This window comes from Tiliqua scincoides, chromosome 3, assembly GCF_035046505.1.
Source record: "Tiliqua scincoides isolate rTilSci1 chromosome 3, rTilSci1.hap2, whole genome shotgun sequence".
Lineage (NCBI taxonomy): Eukaryota > Metazoa > Chordata > Lepidosauria > Squamata > Scincidae > Tiliqua > Tiliqua scincoides.
The window spans coordinates 143,124,237-143,139,345 of record NC_089823.1 but is presented as its reverse complement, the minus strand read 5'-3'; the positions used below and the strand labels follow the sequence as shown (position 1 = coordinate 143,139,345).

Here is a 15,109-nt window from a genome sequence, read left to right as displayed (position 1 = left end):
GGACCCCCAGATCCTGCCAGCAATGAAACATGACAAGAAGCAGTAGGAGGATTGGCTTGGCGGGCAGAGCTCCAGCGTGTCCTTTTCACGTGCTCGAAAAAGTCCTCCCATCCACCCTGAGCCTCTTACCAGTGTTTGTGGTATCTGGTCTCCCAAACCAGAAGTAACTGGTGATGGTATCATTGCCAGTTACTTCTGATGATACCTCCAATATGTGGAACATATGAAGTAGTATGTTGGGGGGCAAACGTTGAGAAACATGGCACGAGATCATTAAAAGTGCTTTGATAAATAATCTGGTATGAGCCATTTGACTCATAGGGATGGACCAGCAAGAGAATGGCTGTTGATCAACCCATTGATTTTAATGTAAGTGGTCACTGAATAATACCTGATGAAATCATATACCATTGTCCTAAAATTCTGGTCACAACTGATGGCCATGAATGGTGTGATGAAATGTATAATAAAATTTTTAAAAGAGTTGCCTATGATACATTCATGCCTTTCTCTGCATGATTTATATTGAGCTGATATTTTCATGATTTCATGACTGGGCTTGAAGAAAACACATACAATTGTTTGAACTACATAATAAATTATGGATTATAAGTAATGATATTGCAGTTTTGGACTTGATTTATATTTGTGTTAAAAGACTATGACTCACCAAAGATTTTCTGAAATTATGTGGGATGGGAGATTGGTGGATCTGGGGAAAAAAATTCAGAGATGTATTGTGTTCTTGGGGGCATGTGTTATTTCCTATTAATGGTCCAAGGGTAGTCAAAAGGCAAGAAAACTCTGAAGTCAGTACCATCTCTAGCATTAAGAGTGTGCCATCATGAAGAACATGTACTTGAGCACAGACAAATTCCATGCAAATCTCTAAGAAAAATGTAAAAAGAATACAAACTTGCTCACATATAGCTTTTGAAGACAATTTTAATTTATTTCTGGGTGCAGCTATGAACAACCAGTGTATAACATCTTGAATAAAACTTGGGAGGCCATTGGAGACCAGATGCGATTTATCTGGGACTGTATCTGGTTTGTAGCCTACAGTTTGCCCATTTCTTCCATTTTTTATCATTTTAAAACAAAAATAGAAGGGATAAGAATCCAAAGCACTGTTGAGTCACTAAACCATCACAAGATACCACCACATACATCAAAGGTTGTCACTGATTCATAACTTCTGTCAGACTGAGAATAATGGGAACTCGGTTTATGACTAATCCCAATACGAATTTCACTCACCTGGCTGGTGGAGAGAATAAATCGATTGCTTGTCAAATACGTTTCATCAGTAAATATGTCTGGCAGTTCCTTGAAGTGTTCACGGGCCAACTCTCGGAGTCCCAGCAAGTGATTGTCTATTGCCATTCCTGTAATAGCCTGGGGACAATGGTATAGAATGGGGATAATTCTATAGTGACTGTCCCTCTTCATCCTAACACAGTATCTTTTCTAGTGGCTGTTTGCCGGTGCTTCTTCTGCCTCTTTTTAGATTGTGAGTCATCTGGGGGCAGGGAATCATTCAGTTAATTTCTGCGGTTGACATTACTGGCAAAATACCGGATGCCTGGAAGAAGTCAATAATAATTCCTATCTTTAAAAAAGGTAATAAAAATACCCCAAATTCTTATCGGCCAATCAGCCTACTTTCAATCCCAGGGAAAATGTACGCCATGCATCTCCACCAGAAACTGCTTTCTTGGCTAACTGATGATATATTGGGCCCTCAACAATCTGGTTTTAGGACCGGACAATCCACTCTTGATAACTGCACTGTCCTTTCACACTTAATAGCGAAGTACACAACCCAACGCAATTCTGCCCTATATCCTGTTTTCTTGGACTTAAAGGGAGCATTTGACTCAATTAATAGAGATATTCTCTGGTCCAAATTGGGAATCTTGGGAATAGATACAAGACTTCTCTTCTTAATTAGGAGCCTCTACTCAGACACCTTTTGCCAAATTAGGCTTTCACCAGGTGGTGATTGACAGACGTAGTATTGGTAAACAAAGGTGTCAAGCAAGGCTGTGTGTTGGTCCAGACCCTTTTAAATTTGTTTTTAAATGATTTGGCCCCTATTACGCTCAGTAGATGCTCACCCCCTAACATTGGACAACTAGTCCTACCACTACGTCTTTATGCAGACGACATGCTTGTGTTAGCACGCACAAAAATTGGTCTAAAGCGGCTAATCTTGGCATGCCTAAAATATTTTGAACAAAATAAGCTGACCCTTAACTTTGATAAATCAAAAATAGTGGTATTGGGCCATTCATGGAAACCAACAGCATAGATCTTTGATGGGCATTCCATTCAACAAGTGAAAATGTTCAAATACCTAGGAGTCCTATTCCATTGTAGGCACTCGTGGACTGTGCATAGCCAATCAGCAATCCATAAAAGTAGTATAACAGCTCAAGCAATTAGTCGTTTCATTTATGCTTGGGGGAATTCCTTCATACCTGCAGCACTCCAGAAATTTAATACTAAGGTAATAGCTCAGCTCCTATATGGCATACCCATCTGGATCTCTGCCTTTTGCATCATGGTCGAGAGGATTCAGTCTTTCTTATATATAAAATCTTTGCAGTACCTCGATCTGTACCTTATACTGTTTTATGCCTGGAAGCCAGCCAAAAAAAAAGTGGAGTCTTTAGCTTGGCTCTGCTTCTTCAAACACTGGTTCAGAATTGGCTCTGCTGCAAACAAGGACCCCCTATTGAAAAGTATTTTAGAAGGTTCTTTTTGCTCCCCAGGTCTCGCTTTACTTAGTAAAAAAGTTCAATCTTTAGGGCTTTCCCTGGATTTGTTGGGCATAATGCCATGGGCCGTCGTGTTTAATACCTTACGTACCTGGTTAAGGGACATTGAAAATCAAGAGCTTCTAGCCGAGGCCAAAAAACCTGCTCCCTGCTTCACTTTGGATTATCCTGGGCAGTTGATTCTGGTAGCAACTATTTAAATTTCCTAACAAAACTGCAGGAACACAGTGTGTTTTCCCTAGCCAGATTCAATGCTTTCCCCTCGAATGAGATGAAAGCCAGGTTCAACGCTCAACATTCCAAAGTATGTTGTTGTGGTTCATGTTCTATTGAGACACTCCCCCGTATTTTATTAAACTGTGATTACTATTCTGACCTACGGAGCCACTATTTATACCCTTTTAAAAGAATCTTTTAACGGATCTGAAATTGACGTGGTTAGATATTTACTAACTGGTAGAAATGAGATTTTAACGACCATCATGACAAAGTACTTTTATTGTATATACTCAAGAGTTGTCTCAAGAAGTCGAGTCTATTATACTTGGAGTCTATTGTACAGTTTCTCTGGAAACTGCTTTGTGAACTTTTTTTTGGCTGAAAAGTTGTATATAAATATTTGTGATGATGATAGCAATTGAACATGCACTAGACTGGAGGCACCCTACTCTGACACTGGAACTGCTGCACTGAGTTTTTTTGCTATTTGGATGAAGTGAGGTGGGTGGTATTTTCAATTTTCTCAGTTTCAGTGACCTTATCGCTGTTTCGGGCAAGCAGAGTGAACACTCCCAAACTCCACATAGTATGTGTGCTTACTGTTTGTCGAGGCAGAATTCTGCAAGTTATACAACTTACAATTCCAATTGACAGACTGAAGGGAGGGGGACCCATCATCCATTGACTTTAATTGATTTCCACTATGGGTGATTTCCAGAGCTGAAAAGTTTTGAAAATCATCAATCTTTGGTACGTAGATTTACTGTGTACTGTAAAAATACAGCTTACTGTCAAGTTACAATTTACTGGAAAGTTAGCACTCTAAAGAGTGAATCCATATGCTTTTGGAAGTGATTTCTACAACACAGATGGAATCTAGAAAATGAGTCATGGGAATTGTTCATGTGTGAAATATGCTCCAACAGTCATCCCGTGAGCTAAAACAGACATTGGGTTGTATATATTTTCAGTGATGCCCTTAGCTTAATGAAATGCTCCCATACACATCACCCACAAAGGTGAAGAAAAGGGTGCTTGATATACACTGTCCCATTTATAATTAGTGGGAAATAAACATAAGGTGCTAGTAATCTCTCTGCTACCTCCTTTCAAGCAACTAGCTTCAGTAAAAACATTGTAGTGGCATTTTTAATAAATGTTCTTTGTCCACTTGAATTTTATTTGTTTGTTACAATGTTTATCATGCCCTTCCTCCAAAGCACTCAGGGTGGTATATGTGCTCTCTCCTTTTTATTTTTGCAATAATCCAGTGAGGTAAAGTAGATTGAGTGGCTGTGACAGATCCAAGGTCAACCAGTAAGCTTCATGGTAGTGATTTGAACCCAGTGGGTGGGAATGGGAGAAGGAAAAGTGCATAAACATTGTGGGATTGATGATTCAGATCAGGACAGTGTCTGGCAAAGGTGAGTTTAAGCCTTTCCTTCCACAATGTTTTCTCAATTAAAATCCAACCTCTGAAGCTACTGTTTGTCTCACAGTGGAAACTATACAGGTACGTTTCAGGCACTGAAATAAATTTAAGAATCATCACTTATTTATGTTTAGAACAGAAAAGGGGGAAATGGCAGAAATTTTTTGAGGCACAAAACCACAAGGGATGAATAATGAACATACTTTGAGTAGTAATGTCATTTCATGCATATTATCTCCGCAATCCTTACTACAGCCCTATAAGGTAGAGTTTTGCATTTATTATCCCTATATTATAAATAAGTGTGTGTGGAGAGACTGAGAAATGGTGACTTGCCTAGGACCACCTGTAAGTTTATAGCAAGGCAAAATCTTCTGGTAACTGTCCCAATCAGACAAAAAGGGAGAAGATTAGAGTTCCAGCAAGATCAAAACATTTTTCTCTGTGTTAGCATCTAAGTAGATGAATGATGCTAATGGCAAGGAGTAAATAACCTTTCATCATTCATTGGAAAAAAATGTGCCCTGGAGACTAATGCTGGCAGGATCATTGGTGCATGTGCTCAGTGACTTGTGAGGAAAGACTGTAAACCCTGGACTGGTCACAATAGTTTCCTTTCATCAAGAAGAATGAACTTGAGGATCAACAGAAGTATTTGCTATCCAACATGATTTATAAGGCTCTTAGCAATGACATTTTCCTAACATAGATCAATGTCATGTCTGAAGAAAGAGACTGAGATGGGATAACAAAATAAAGGGTGAATTGATGCAAAGAAGGAAAAAAATACTAAATTAATGTTTTAAGGCTACAAGCTTAGTACAGCAGCACAGCTTCCCTAACAAAGGAATAATTCAATAACCTTAAACCGTTGTTCCCTTTCATAGATATTCGTCTTCTTTAGTTCAAAGCTATTTGGTTTAGGAGGGTTGCCAGTTGGCCAGAAGGAAACCTGGTCTGCTCTTGTGCTTTTAGCAGAAGCTGGATGTGCAGGAATTAGCAAGTGAAGATTTTCATAGCAGGTCAAAGGCCCAGCTGCAAAAAGGGGCAGTTCAACAGCTGGCAATCTTCATTCATTTTCAGGGTGTAGGCTTGTCAGTCACATTGATGACAATAATCAAGTTATACGTTTGTGATTATTTCATCAATTGCTGGACTATATAAATTGTTCGTATATTTTATTTTTTGAGGAAATCTAACAAATGAGGCCAGTGTTTGTTTGGAAGATAAGATGCACTATAATCCAGCATCTGAGGAGAACATAATTTCATTTCATAGTTATACTGTTGTGCTTTTATTGGCAAAACAACTGGTTCTAATCAAGACAGAAAAGTTGTTTGCTTACCAAAATAGTATAATTGGTCTGAGCTGTTATTGCATCCTTAAATAGCTGCATTTTCTCAGAATCCTGAAAAAGAAGACACATAACAATTGTTGGACATGTTTCCGTTAACTGAACGGCAATGGATTTTGGCTTTACAGGGGGCCCTTTTTATTGGTGGGTTCAGAGTCCATGGATTTGACTCAGCGTGGGTTCTGAACACAAGCTGGAGGGCCCCACCTGACCTCCCAGATGTGACAGGAAGCACCTTCTGGTCATGTGGCTTTCTGAGGCCTGGAGAAGCAGTGTGCAGCCTCTCCAGCCCTCAGAATGCAGAAAGTGTCAGAAAAGCACTTCTGATTCTTGGAAGAACCTCCGATGTGACCAGAAGGTGCTTCCTATTGGACCCCACCCGCAGATTCCATTATCTGTGAGTTTCAGTATCTGCGGGTGATGCGGGAACAGATCCCCTGCAGACACTGAGGTTCAACTGTAGTCCTATACATGGTTGGCTACTGAAATATTGAAATGAATGAGGTTAAAGAAGCCTTTCCCAGAAATAAACATGAAACCCTTGAGCCACCAGGTAGCTGAGGGTTTTTTGGCAACTCCAAGCACTGGCCCCCCATGGCATCCCCCCACTAATGGTGCACTGGGTGCTGCTAGGATCCTAAGGGTGTAAGTGGTTAGCCAGGCCTGATGGGCATGGGTTCTTGGCTAGTGCACCACCTGGGCTATCCCTGATGGTACTTCTGAGGTAGGGAACTTAAAATAAATACACACTTCATTCAGCTGGGAAAATGCACTTGGATATGTTAAGGGTGAAGAAAATAAGCTGGCAGCAATATTTGAAAGTCTGATTAAAATTTTATTTTGATTGAATGGGATCAAAAACAACCAACAAATCAAAATAATATCTGGCTTTACATCACTTTCTTGTAACTATATGCCTTCAAGGGTGACAGTGAATACTTAGGACAGAACTACATGTTACAGCTATTGTATTGCCACCACTAAAAGCAAGCTCATGTTTCCCTCTCCTCTCTCCTACAATAGACTGGTTCAGGTAATATGACCACTGGACTGTCCTAACCCTGTGGCAGAGGAGAGACAGCCAGTGAAGAAGAGTGGAAGTGGGGAAACTTGAAATGAAATTACTGCATGGTCCACTTTTGCATTGCCAAACTTTGGGCAGCTTTGGATGACAGGTTCATTGCGCCTCTTAGAGCCCAATCCTAAGCATGTCTACTCAATGGGGCTTACTTCTAGGTAAGTGTGGATAGGATTGTAGCACTAATTGCGTAAGGGAGAAACATAGGTTTGCACGTCTCTCCCCCATCTAGTACATTGCCTAATTATGCTGGGGTGGGGTGTCATCCAAATTACCCCTCAACAAATGGATGAATTACTTCAAAGTAGTATTTTGTCCTCGCTTTGGAGGCGATTCAGACAAACCATCTCCCCATGCAATTAGGTTGTGGTGGGATGGATGGATGGAGGGGAAATATGCTTGCCCATGCTCCTCTCCCACATTACTGAGAGCACTGGCAGATACAACGGAACTGGCCCAAAGTTTAGTAATGCAAAACATGAAACAGGCTGTCATCTCATTGCAAGAGTTGCATCTCATTGCATCTCATTTGTCATTCCCGCTGTATGTCATTGGCTACGTCTTTTGAGGTAGGAAAACTTGCAGTGTGCTAATGGCATGTGACATTGTTTACATGACCAAATATTACTTGGGAAAGAGGAGGAAATCATACTGTTTTTGTTGTTGTTTGTTTGTATTGGACATAAGTTAGCCTTAACACATGGTTCCAGTTTTAGGTTAACAGATAACTATTTTTTTTTCCAAAGTTAATGATGGGATTACAGTGGAAGGGAGGCTAGACTAAAGGAAATTGTCTCTATCATACCACCAGCACCATGAACAACAGTTCAGACACAAGGGGGGCACCAGGATGCAGGTCTCTTGCTGTCTTGTGTGCTCCCTTGGACATTTGGTGAGCCACTGTGAGATACAGGAAGCTGGACTAAATGGGCTTATGGCCTGATCCAGCAGGGCTCTTCTTATGTTCTTAGTTGTCTCCAGCTTTGAAGGAACCAAAAAGGTTTAAAGGAACCACTAAAATCAATTGCATTTTTTTTTTAAAAAATGGAAGCCTTAATGCACTTAAACAGTATGAGGAGAGATGGAATAATTACTGTAGAAAAATTATGGTGGGTGTGTACAGCATCAGCACACATTGCTCCCTGCTGCTGTCACTTGTAATGTGAGCAGTACCAAACTGATTTACTTAGGGTAAAATATACCTTGCATGCAATTTTATGTAACGATGCCCTGGCAGACCTTTTTCTGTTAAGAAAAGAAGCATTGGGAATCTGTGATTTGAGTGAAGCAGAGGGGAAGGGGGGGTCTTAAAAAAAAACCCCAAAAAACTCCTGGACACATTTCACACCACAACACATTTCTATGTTCTGACCATCATTTAGAGACTTATGGCCCAATTCTATGGAGGGTCTATAGTAGTGGATTTCCCTGCTTTCTGCTGGGTAAGCAGACCTGCTGCTGTAAGTTCTCTAATGGCAGTGCAACAGTTGTGGCAGCAGCAAGCTGGGATGCTATCCTTGTTTTTCCAACTCTGGGTTGCTCCCTGACTCCCCTCAGACGTACACCAGCAACATAGGTGCCATAGGCCAAGGGAGATGCATTGATAGCCAGGTGGCCTAAGGAGAGTTAAGAAAATTGTTTACTTTCCTCTCCTAAGCTGTCTAGTCGTCATCCCCCCACCACTAGGTGTGTCACACACTCTGTCAGTGCAGTTACATGGGAGAAGACTGTGGAGGATAGGTTCAGGGGCGGATCCAGTGTCAGTGTTTGAGGGGGGCCCATGAGCACCGGTTTACAGCCCAATCCTATGCATGTCTACCCAGAAGTAAGCCCCATTACAGTCAATGGGGCTTACTCCCTCGTAAGTGTGGATAGGATTGCAGCCTTAGAACCCACTCCTATGCATGTCTACTCAGAAGTAAGTCCTATTAGACTCAATGAGGCTTACTCCCAGGAAAGTGTGGCTAGGATTGGGCCAATGGTGCTCTGCATGCTGGGCTGATGCTCCCTTCAAGACTAGGTGCTTTGCCCCCCTCCAGCTATGCCGCTGCCCCAGCCCAGCCCAGCCCAGCCCTTCTTCTTGACTTCGTCCTTGCTCAGCTTGTGGACAGGCGTGGCCCCCGGCTGGCCTGAACAGGAGCTCCACGAGGAGCCAGAGCCCCGCTGCAGGGACATGGGGGGCAGGTGAGGGCACTTGAGCGAAGGTCTCCCTCGGGGAGGCTCTGTCTCACCCAGGGGCGATCCAGTGTCTGTGGATTGGATTTTGCATTTGGTATCAACACAGATCTCTCCTCTGTGCATATGCCCAGAAAATGACCCGGCCCTCATATCATATTGAAATCACACTCAAGACAAAGGGGTGGCTCGTCCCTTACGAACACTTCCAAACAGGATCATGTAGCCAGATTTCTGCTTCTTCAACAAGCCACTTAATGTGGAAAGCCACAGGTCTCCTATGCATTTAACAGGGACATTCAACCACAGACAAGGGTCCAGCAATTGTCCTTGTTGCACCAAGGGCCAGCTAATCTGATTCAGGGCCCAATCCTATCCAGTCTTCCAGCACTGGTGCAGCCTCAATGCAGCCCCAAGGTAAAGAAACACATGTTCCCATACCTTGAGGAGCACTCAGTGGCTGCCCCTCCACCACAGGATGCACCCTTGGGACAATTGAATTGGCACTGGAAAATTGGATAGGATTCAGTTCAAGGTAGGAAAAACTGGGATTCTCTCATGTCAAAAGGAACAGAGAACTTTAAGAGCTGCCCCCCTCCCCCAGTTTCACCTTTCATTTCCCCCCCCCCCACCGCCCTTGTTTGGTTTTAGAGGAAGGCTGCTTCTGATTGGCAGATGCAGGGGAGGCCACCAGGACACAGATTGTGTCTGTTGTCTTGTGTGCTCCCTGGGGCATTTGGTCAGCCACTGTGAGATACAGGAAGCTGGACTAGATGGGCCTATAGCCTGATCCAGTGGGGCTGTTCTTATGTTCTTATGATGCTTAACATCCAACGTGACAGTGAACTGAAAAGGAATGTTTGCACATACTTCTGAGTAGACCTGTTCAGTACAGCTGCTTCTTGCACATCAACCCCTGTCACTTTAAAAAGAAATTGGCTGATGGGGGACTACGCTCCAGAGCACACACACACACACTCTCTTCATTGGCTGCCTGATTACCTGAGTCTTCAAAGGAGGAGCAGCCAGCCAGGGCAGAGCAGGTTGTCGGTGGCAGGGCAGCCCAATGCTTTTGCCCCGCCACTGCCCTTCCCCACTGGTGTGACAGCTTTGGGGGGGGCACACACCTATGGCCCCTCCCTTGGATCCGCCCCTGGATAGGACTAGGCTCTTTGTCGCTTTTTGGGGTTTTCTGACTCAAGCTCTCTTCTGCCTGTTTGTCCTCCATTACTATCCTCTTAATGAGGAACCACTGATAAACTTCCAGTTCCCCCAAATAAGAGTTTGAAAACCACTGACACACATTTTGAAACAACTTTTAGACAGCTATTCATGATGTTTCTTTTAGAGTTTAGGGCACAATACACTGGCACATTTGCCTACCCAAATGCAAGAAACATCTATTCATGTTATTGGGTTTGTGCAAGAGGTCCCCCAACAGGCTAACCTCTACCAAATCTAAGTAAAAGATGGGGGAAAGCATATACCTGTAGAGATGGTTTTTTGTCAATCATTCCTTTTACAAAATCTAATGCTTGAGGAGTGGCAGATCGGATGTTGTCCACTCTTCCCTCTTCAAACCGGCGTATGGAAGCACTTTCATAGGTGGGGACAAGTCTCCCGTACAATCTATGGAAGCATGAATTATAAATAGTTATGTTATAGGTATAAATAGTTAAAAATACAGTATACATTTCCAGGCAATCGTAAGGTCTGTAAGAAAAATAGCCTCTTCAGGTTTCTGTGTCACAGCCTTGGCTTTTACTTTGTGTAATATGTCATTTTTATGCTAATAGAATTCTATATGAAGACAGACACTGCAGCCTTTTTTTAAATAGCAGGATCGATGCACATTTGGTTGAATTCATTTCTGTAAAGAAATCCTTTATGTCTGACAACGAGCCTAGTGGAACTAGCATGTGCTGTAAACCTGAGCAATGTTTCATTTGTGCCACACAATAAAATCACTGTGTGATTAATCTTTTGTGTGCAAGATGGGAACTAGTTTTATTTAAATCAACAACAAAAGCCCCATACTGTTTAACCACTGAAAGAAAGCGTGACTGACAGAGCTGCAATTTCTATAGCCTGTGCTGTGAATGTGTACTTTCAAAGTTTAAGCTGCCATGTCAGATTCATCCACCACTCTTTGCCCTTGCAGCTTTCCTCCTCCCCTTCTCTGTCAATGGATGGGCAGTGACATCATTCTGAGAGATGAAATAAGGATGCTTTGGGATTCCCTGATTCTGCCTGCACAACCATAAACAAGTGGATGAGAATCCCGGAAGCATCAACAAAGCCCAGGAAACATTGTCCTACCCTTGATCCTCTAGGGCAAGGGAGAGAATGGGATGCCAGGAGGCAATCCTGACTTGCTATCCTGAAGGCACATGGGGAAGGTATACTGAATGGGAAAATACATACAGTACGTATTCTTTTGAGAATGGTGTACTCCAATAGAATATAGTAATATTCCAGGTGGGAATGTCTTTGAAAGACTGCAATCGAATTTTTTATAAAACTGTGACTGATGTGGAATAGAGAGAGAGAGAGAGAAGATAATTTTTTTTCTGACTCAAAATACTAGCATTAAGGGTCACTCAATGAAGCTGATTTGCAAAGACTCAGGATGAACAAAAGAAATTCTTCATGTATTACTTAATGATGGAATTTCATTTGCACAAGGTGTAATGATGGTCACTAGCTTAGATGAATGATGCTGAGAAGGAATCTCCATATAAAGAAGATGCATTTTTCTCAGTAGCGATTGCTGGGGTCAAAGAATCACCTTGTGACTTGATTTTGAGCTTCCTGATAGATGTTGCTGGCCACTGCTGCACACTGAAACCTGGACTAAATGGATCATGATCTGACCCAATAAGGTTGTTCTGATATGTATTTGTAGGCCTTGTTTGTATATACAAATGGGGCAGAAAATTACAGGTCAGTGAGGATGCACGCATGCTAACAGGCTTTTCTATATTTGAAGCATCCATAAGAGGTGCGCCTTACAACTTACAACTCTTACAACTGGAGGTTGTCCATGACTTTGTGTACCTTGGTTCAACAATCTCCAACACTCTTTCTCTCGATACCGAGCTAAAGAGATGCATCGGCAAAGCAGCTACCACGTTTTCCAGACTCCCAAAGAGAGTCTGGTCCAACAAGAAGCTGACGGAACATACCAAGATCCAGGTCTACAGAGCTTGCGTCCTGAGTACACTTCTGTACTGCAGCACGTCATGGACTCTTCCCTCACAACAGGAGAGGAAACTGAACGCTTTCCACATGCACTGCCTCCGACGCATCCTTGGCATCACCTGGCAGGACAAAGTTCCAAACAACACAGTCCTGGAATGAGCTGGAATCCCTAGCATGTATGCACTGCTGCAACAGAGACGCCTGCATTGGCTCGGTCATGTTGTGAGAATGGATGATGGCCGGATCCCAAAGGATCTCCTCTATGGAGAACTCGTGAAGGGAAAGTGCCCTACAGGTAGACCACAGCTGCGATACAAGGCCATCTGCAAGAGGGATCTGAAGGCCTTAGGAATGGACCTCAACAGGTGGGAAACCTTGGCCTCTGGGCGGCCCACTTGGAGGCAGGTTGTGCAGCATGGCCTCTTCCAGGTTGAAGAGACACTTGGCCAACAGACTGAAGCAAAGAGGCAAAGAAGGAAGGCCCATAGCCAGGGAGACAGACCAGGGACAGGCTGCACTTGCTCCCAGTGTGGAAGGGATTGTCACTCCTGAATTGGCCTTTTCAGCCACACTAGACACTGTGCCAGAACGACTTTTCAGAGTGTGATACTATAGTCTTTTGAGTCTGAAGGTTGCCAACTGAACTGAAGAGGTGCGCCAGTCATCTTTCAGAAAAATCCAAGGGTAGAGATCCCATTGTCTCCCTAGGCAGCTTATTCCATTGCTGTACTTCTTTTTTCATTCCTAATGATTAACCTGCATTTAACACTATACAGTTTTATAATCAAATGCTGGGTACAACCAACAGGGCTGAGCTACTGCTTTCATGATCTGCTTTGGGGGGCATCTGGTTGGACACTGTTGAAAACAGAATCCTGGGCCTTTGATCTGATCCATCAAGGCTCTTCTTACATTTGTCCAGGATGCTCTTGTCCTGTCCTCATTCAGTAGGCAGACAAACTGTTACCACTTTCCTTTCTGATATCCTATTAAATGTTTGAAAGAAATTTACTCCTTGATGAGAAGATGGTCAGTGGGTATCTGACTGGAGAAGTCCCTTGTCAGTTTCATTTTGGTCTTTTTTTTAGGTGCATTCCTACTGATGGAAAGCATGATTTTGACAAACCGGTGTCTGAAAACTTGTGCATTGTCCAGTTTTACACAGAGAGATGGCGTTAACTGCACCACCTCTGGTATCCATGAATTTTACAAGTTAACTGTGTGCTGTGTGAAGAAGTGTTTGTTGCAGTGCAGTATGTTGTGAGATGGCCCCAAAGTCTAATGCGATGAAAAATGATGAGGGCCTTCTCAAGACACCTCACCCATGACTGTGGGTCTCTCATCTCTGACTCTTCTATTGTGGGCTCCTCTTTTAGGATGTGCTTGCCACTGGTCAGAATTGTTGGAGGTAGTGTGGATATTGCCTCCCCATCCTACAGTGGAGGGACATATAATCAATTTAGAGTTACAGCTATCCCTCCCTCTCTCATTGCTTATATACTGATGGGACAGATCAAATGGTTAGGGTGGTACTGAATCTCATGGGAACATTCCTCCCCACAAAGGCTACAATGCTGTGGTTGATTTTGTGGAAACACTTGCCATTTTCAGTTTCAGATCTCATGGTAAAAAAACAACAACCCAGTATGCAGAACTATGCATGGAAACTTGATACATCATTCCTTTTCTTTCTATTTTGCTCTCTACTTTTAAAGGAAGAGCCATAGCTCAGTGGAATTCATCAGAAGGTCTGAGGCTCAATCTCTGGCATCTTCAGGCAGGGCTGTTGATCCTCCCATCTGAAAATCTGGAGAGCTGTTGCAGGTCAGTGCAGACACTACTGAACTAGAGAAACCAGCAGTCCAACTCAGGATAAGGCTGTTTTATATGCACATTTTTATACTGAACATATAAACATTGTCATCCCCACCAAAGAGAATTTTGAAGTCATTTACTATGCTAAAAGTGAATAAGGGTTATGGAGATACAGTTGAACACTTTGGTTGCAATCCCATCCTCACTTACATGGAAGTAAGCCCCATTGACAATTATGGGGCTTACCTCTGAATAGACATGCATAGGATTGAACACTTAATTTCATAGAATCTACTTTGGTCACCTCCATCTTCATATGTCCCATTTATTTAATGATGCCCTGATAAATGATAGTTGTCTAATAAAGCTATTTTTTATTTGACTCAGAGGCCTCTCATTTAATTTCCCAGTAAAATTCATGACTAACGGTAGGAGTTTTGTTTTCTCTCCTGCTTGACACAAATTGGCACTGCATTACAAATGATCAACACAAACAGCTTTCCAGAAGTGGATGATCTTCCTCTTGCTTCCATGACTGGCTGATTCATTTCAGGGTGGGCAAACGCAATGTGACACTAGTAGAGCTTTGTGTACAGAATCAAATCTACCCCCAAACCTTTATAAAGCAGCAGAGTGCTTTATAGGATGAAGTGCAAAAGCATGGGATGGGATGCAACGGGATGGGGAGGTGAACTGAACCCTTCCATTGCCCATATCTTTCTCCCAAGGTTGCTTTTTTAAAGCATTTTTCTTCCTCAGTGGGGTTTTGTGACCTGAAGCAACTCCTGTGGAAGAAAAACAGCTACCCCCATCCCAGTTTTGGATGAAAAGAACGTGGGTAGGATGATAGTTTCGCTCCCCATCTTGTCCACCCAATGTTACACTTTTAATTAACCCCCCTGCAACTTCATAGACAATCAATAGCACCTGAGTTGTTTTCTGCTCATGTCTAGTTGTGCTGTAAGTCTAATGGCCCAGTCCTCTCCAGTGGAAGCATTTGCGACTGCAGAACACAGTTCTACTGTTGTAAACTGGCTTGCCGTAGTACATGC

At 42.8% G+C, this 15,109-nt stretch overlaps 1 protein-coding gene across 1 annotated transcript in view; it reads right to left on the bottom strand.

The window, feature by feature from the left end:
• The window catches only part of CHAT (choline O-acetyltransferase), a 42,832-nt gene that overhangs the window by 4,347 nt on the left and 23,376 nt on the right, over nucleotides 1–15,109 (bottom strand). The window contains exons 11-13 of the mRNA XM_066621388.1: nucleotides 10,529–10,670; nucleotides 5,780–5,842; nucleotides 1,261–1,398 (exon numbers count right to left, since the gene is read on the bottom strand). Of these exons, the coding sequence (XP_066477485.1) occupies nucleotides 1,261–1,398; nucleotides 5,780–5,842; nucleotides 10,529–10,670 (343 nt within the window). The remainder of the gene's footprint in view (nucleotides 1–1,260; nucleotides 1,399–5,779; nucleotides 5,843–10,528; nucleotides 10,671–15,109) is intronic.